The sequence below is a fragment of the Frankliniella occidentalis genome, unplaced genomic scaffold (genome assembly GCF_000697945.3).
Source record: "Frankliniella occidentalis isolate FOCC.00 unplaced genomic scaffold, Focc_3.1 Scaffold137, whole genome shotgun sequence".
In the NCBI taxonomy this organism is placed as follows: Eukaryota; Metazoa; Arthropoda; class Insecta; order Thysanoptera; family Thripidae; genus Frankliniella; species Frankliniella occidentalis.
Window position 1 is genome coordinate 117,058 of NW_026267264.1, and position 5,711 is coordinate 122,768.

The 5,711-nt window shown below is 55.7% G+C and overlaps 1 protein-coding gene across 2 annotated transcripts in view; it reads left to right on the forward strand.

Moving 5' to 3' along the window:
• The window catches only part of LOC113209284 (Kv channel-interacting protein 4-like), a 234,646-nt gene that overhangs the window by 71,255 nt on the left and 157,680 nt on the right, over positions 1-5,711 (forward strand). For both annotated transcript variants that reach the window (XM_052270762.1, XM_052270763.1), the window contains one exon: positions 2,911-3,230. In XM_052270762.1, coding sequence (XP_052126722.1) covers positions 2,942-3,230 — 289 coding nt within the window. In that variant the 5' untranslated portion in view covers positions 2,911-2,941. The remainder of the gene's footprint in view (positions 1-2,910; positions 3,231-5,711) is intronic.

Genomic DNA, 5,711 nt, shown 5'->3' on the forward strand with positions numbered 1-5,711 from the left:
TTCTATATTTTTTATGTCTTCTGTAAATTTAATGCACTTCGCTCAGCTACCCCGTGCATAATGTTAACGCACGGGGCCCTACGTTCAAAAGTTTGATGCAGTGGCAATCTGATTGAAGTTCTGAGAAGAGTGTATTGTTGTCATTATATTATCGTGAAAAAAGCAAAAACTGAGTTTTCAACTCAGCTGTATCTTCTAAACGAATGGCCGGGTTGCAAAAATAACTCGATATTCGTTATTTTTATCGAAATTTCACATAGGCACGTTGTTCATAACGAAAAGTGGCACTTGGTGCCAGTTGTGCTGCACACTCCACGCGGATTCCAGAGCGATATGGGATTTTATTTTCTATGGAAATTAAAAGTATGCAAAGCGAGAGTATAGAAAAGTGTTTTAATTCCTCACTGGGAAATGGTAAAATCCTGAATGGAAAATTTCCATCAGGAAAACTAAATCTATAGTTATTTTCTCTAAGGGATTTAAAGCTGGGTACTCCATGGAATCATGTTTAGAAAATCACCACTTAAATGGAACGACGGAAACGGACATCCCTGAAGTTTGGCAAGAATAAATGCCGTGACTTCAGCATTTCCAGAGGGTAGGTAGGCAGCACGCCGCCACGGGTGAGTCACGGCGTCTGAATTGCCTATACCCCTCACAGGCGCTCTCCGACAGCTAGCCGCATGCCGTGTCTGCAGTCGCCTGACTTTCACCACAGAGCAGTGTGCGCTTCAGGCTCGGCTTCAGGACAGGCAGACATGGTGGGGGAGTAAGGGAAGGAGGGAGGAGTCTGACGAATGGGGACCCCAATGATGGGATTGAAACGACGAGACAAGCACCGGCGGCGGCGAGAGACTGGTGCGACGGGAGGAGAGCGGGGGACGACGCGACAGCAGGACCAACAATTTGTATACGTGTCATTTTGTACCAAGGCGGCGGCGACGGCGGCCTGTCGCGCGCACACATCCCATACTGCGTCTCTGTTCTCTCTCTCTCTGTTCTCTCTCTCTCTCTCTCTCTCTCTCTCTCTCTCTCTCTCTCTCTCTCCCTCCCCGCTCTTCTTACACACACGACGCTGGTACGCCCGATGAATTGAGCGCACTTTTCTCTGTCTGCCGCCAGCCCTGTCCTCTTGCGTGTCTACACCGCTGCTCGTCTCGGCCCGACAGACGGACGTGCGTTGCTTGCACGGCGGAGGTGATCCCCCCCGCCCTGCCCGATCCGGACCGATCCCCTTCCCGACACAACAAGCTCGGCCCTGAGTGGTTGTAATCCCCGTGCAGGGTGAGACCAAGAAGGATCTCTTGTAGGAGGAAAGCCTCGCCGGCGGGCGGCACACTCACACTGTGAACTATGGTAAATGTACAAGGGTACGAGCAAGGGGCAGCGACGTGCCAACACTGAACACGCTTATCGGTGTTCGACCCCCCCACCCTCAAAAAAAAAAATTAATAACAATTGTAACAGAGCGTATTCGATGGTATTTGTACAGGCCCTTATAAGTTGTACAAATGCCAGCCAATTCATATTATCGGTGACTCTATTGTTTTGTTTCGTGAAAAAGTTTTGCTCGCCACAAAGGCCCAGGCCCGCTCTTATCCAATCCATGTCACTTGCATTCATGTAATGCGGCGCCAGGTCGAGCCAAATGTCACCCTCCTACCCCAAGAGCGAGCGAGAGGGAGAGAGGGGGGGGGGGCGTGGCGGAGCAGAGGTGTTCAACTCAAGACAAGGGGCCTAATACGGCTGCAGCCCCCGGCCGTGCGGGGGTTAGGTGGGGGGCGCCGTGCGGTCTGGGAGGGGCGCACCCCGTAGGACATGTAATATTAATAGGTCATTACAGACGTGTTTGTGGCGTTAAGACCTCTGCCGTCGCTGCAGGCCCCCGCCGAGGCCACAGCCGTCCCCGGCAAGACCACGCTCTGACCCGCGGTCCACAACCCTGGCAAGAGGCTAAGAGGTTCGGGGGCTAGTCTCTCAAAAATTTGGTATTTTTATACTATTTCTTTTTTATCTCATTTCATGACAACAAACAACTAAATCCATTGAGAATGTGATATGCACTGGCAAAACAAGTCTCTAATTTTGCAAGTCAATTTATGTTTAAGTTCAAGTGTGCATTTTCTCGACACATAGTGATGTCTAACTAGGTTAAACGTCAATAGTTGTTTAAACTTCCGACACTTCCGAAAAGAATAGCACTTGCACACCACATGGTTCCTGTTGATAGCATAGAATTGTGAATTGTGTGTGTCCAAGTGTGCAGAATTTAAACGTTAACAAAACGTTTAAAATGTGCACACCAAGCAAGTGTGCAACTTAGTGTGCAAATTGAACACACTTGTTTTAGACCAGCGGACACACGGTGAAACCCGTTGAGCGCGAGCGCACTGTTCCGCAAGCAGGGCGCACTCCCGTCTCCAAGCAGTTGCACCGATTTCCAAGACAGCGCCCCCACTCTGCTTGGAAATTTCGACATGTGCTTTGGAGCGTAAAGTCGTTGCTTGGAAACCAAAGCACCCCACTTTTCCCGTGAAATCACCACGCCCTTGTTTGCTCCGGCCCGAGCTCCCCACCATAGCAAGGCACAATCATTGCGAGGGGAATTCTCCTCCACGCGACCTAATCCCCGGCGCGCCCCGGCCGCCCTGGCCCGCCCCCGCGGGGCCGCGGTAGACCAGCGCAGCCCAGCGCAGCCCAGCGCAGCCCAGCGCAGCCCAGCGAGGGCGTGAAATTGCCGAAATCACCGGCGCACCAGTCGGCAGAGCGGGGGGCTGTGAAATAGGGGGGTTCGGGCCGGCGCAGCTTGGGCGCAGCTTCCCCAGCCTTCATCATGGCGATATTGCCCGCGGGCGCCGAGGGAGAGGGGAGCAGTCTCACTCACAAAGCGCTTCTTGTTGTTTGTTGCAGGTTGACTGCCGATGGGTGAGGCCGCGCAGACATGTACAGCGCGGTCGGGGGCGCTCATAGCTACCGCGGAGAACGGCGGCAGCCCAAGCGCCAACAGCCGCCACCGCAGCAGCAGCAGCAGCAACAACAGCAGCAGCAGCAACAGCAACAGCAACAGCAGCAGCAGCAGGATGGGGAGGCATCGGGGGAGGCGGCGGGCGAAGGGCAGGCCGAGGCCGGGGGCGCCGAGAGCGCGCGCCGCCGCCGCCGCTCCAGGCACCACCAGTCCCTCACCGCGCGCCTCATCAACTACATCAAGCGCCAGTTCCACCCGGAGGAAGGTGAGTCCCTCAACCACACTGCTGCTGCACCCGTTCAGCCAAACGTACGCATGGTGGGGCAGTAGGGCAAGGCGTGGCGGGGCGTGGCGGGGTGCGCAGCCACTCGGCGCCCTGGTCACGCCTCCGTCCGCCTGGAGGAAGGAGTGGGGGAGCGAGTGGTCTCCAGACTGCAAAGACAATATTTCTGACCCCAGCTGTTGAGAAGAGCCCGGGAACCCCTTTGGGAACCCCTTTGGGAACCCCTTTGGGTACCCCCACCCCGCGCTGACCGCCTGAGCCTTGCACCCGTGGCGGGCGCGCTAAGCGCAAAGCAAAGGCGACAGAAGGGACATATAACGGGTGTTAGAGCACGCGGCCGGGCGGGGCGTTCAGTAGGGTGGAGTGAAAATCTGGAATCGAAAACTAGACGTGGACCATGAATAATACTTATAGCGACGAAAAGGTCACGGTCACGATCAACAATTTGTGAACGTCACCGTCGCGCAAATTTCCTCGAGTTTCCCATCCAGTCAATTCTTTTTCTCCCTTTCCCGCCGTGTAACCTTTTCATGCCAATGTAATTAGAAGTGTGATAATTTTCACACATTGTTGGGATTCCCATGATTTATCGCATCTAGGGGAGTGATGAATTTTTATCACAAAATTTAGTGATGATACTTATTGCAAAATAATTCGATGATTATGGATGTACTGCAAACAGTGTGATGCACACTGCACAAAACTCTGATACCTCGAAATATCGCTGAAGTGAGTGATGGTCATCACATAAACGCAATGAATTTAATGTTGAACTTTTTCTGCGAAGATCATCACAACATCGTCATGCATTGTTTCTATCACGGAAAACACGCAGTCACAGTCACACTCTGATTTACAGTAGACTTCCCACTTTCCAGGTTTTCCATAGCGCCAGCAGCTTGGTAGGCACCCTGACAGCCCACTGCGTGCGTTGACATCCTGCAGCCCGGCGGCCTCCCCCCAATATTTCTTTTCCGTCCGGCTGGCTATGCGAGCCGAGTCGCCCGCCCGCCCGCCGCGCAGCGCCCCGCCGTGCCGAGCGCCGTGCCTCCCGACCAATTTCCGCAACTTTGAGCAGGAAGCTTTTCTTTCATTCGCTCGGCTTGGCGCTCCCTGGCGCGCGACAAGCCAGCAGCCCTTTGGCTCGAGTCTCCTCCGAGCGGTAACGATGCGCACTTGTTACTCCATTTGCGTGCATCATCACGCGGCTCGGGCGGGCGGCCCGGAGGCGACCCCGGAAGAGCCCGGAGGGCCGCCAATGTTACGGCGAGTCGAATTCGTTCCGATACTCTGCGGGCCGCGCGCCCCGCGGGCACATCGCGGTGGACGACCCCTTTTAGAGGCTCCACCATTCCGTTCCACCTGTGCGATCGTTTTGACGCCCCCCCGGCCCGGCCCCGGCCGGGGTGCGTGGGCGCGGGGGTCTCCCAGGGTCTCATGCGTTATGCATACGACTCTTCCGGGGCACGGCGGCCCGGGCCCGGGCCGGGGCAGCCGAGCCAACTTTTTGGCGGGCGGCCACAAAGTTTGTTAACAGCCCCAGCAAGCCGAGGCGCTGCCGGCCGCGCGTCCCGCCCAGTCCCGCCCCTCGCAGTCCGGTTCAGTTGCGCGGAAAGGGAGACGACGCGGCGTGCGCCACCGAGACCAGTGGGCCGGGAGAGGGATCGGGACCTTCGGGAAAATCTCCTCGGGGATCAAAAATCAATTTATTGTCGTCGTCGTAATATCTTGTGCTACGTTCTCCCCTTTCGCGGCCATCTCTTCAGCCCCCACTCCACAGGTGCCCTCTGGCCCAACGAGATCGCTACTTGCGCCAGTCTTAATTCACCGTGAATAAATTACCATGTTCGACGTCCCGCTGCTACGGAAATGATTATTACTTTAAATAACGTTCAGTTTATGCTCCGGCATATTTTATGAAAAAGGAGGAGGAAACGACGGCAATGCTGTCGGCGTGACAAACGGCGATGGCGGCTTGTTTCATTCGCTTACAGTCCTCCCCCGGCACCTTAGGCGCAGGCGGGGCCAGATGGTGCTTCACACACATCACACGAGCCGCGTTCAGCTGCGCAGCTGCGCCCCGCCCGGCCGGGCCGTAGGCCGTGGGCCGTAGGCCGCCGCGTAGCGCACGGACCACGCGAGGCCGGGCCATCTCCTCAAAGCCGCCGCACCCCGCTGCTCCAGTTCCCCTCTTTTGCCTTTACGCTCTAAATTTATGCCGACTCTCCCGGCAAAGGTGTCTCTCCATCCATGCCATGCGGTTTCGCGTCCTGAACTGAACCTCGTGCCGCACGCGCAAAAGCCACCGCCGCGAGTCGCTCTCTCTGCTGCGTCAGCCAAAGCTTTTAAAATTCCCTTACGCACAGTGAAAGTACGAAAAGTAAAAGAGCTGTTTTGCAGCTCAGTTGCATCAGCGGGCAACGGCGCTCTTTGTTTAGTCGAGGACGCAAGAAATAAGAAAAA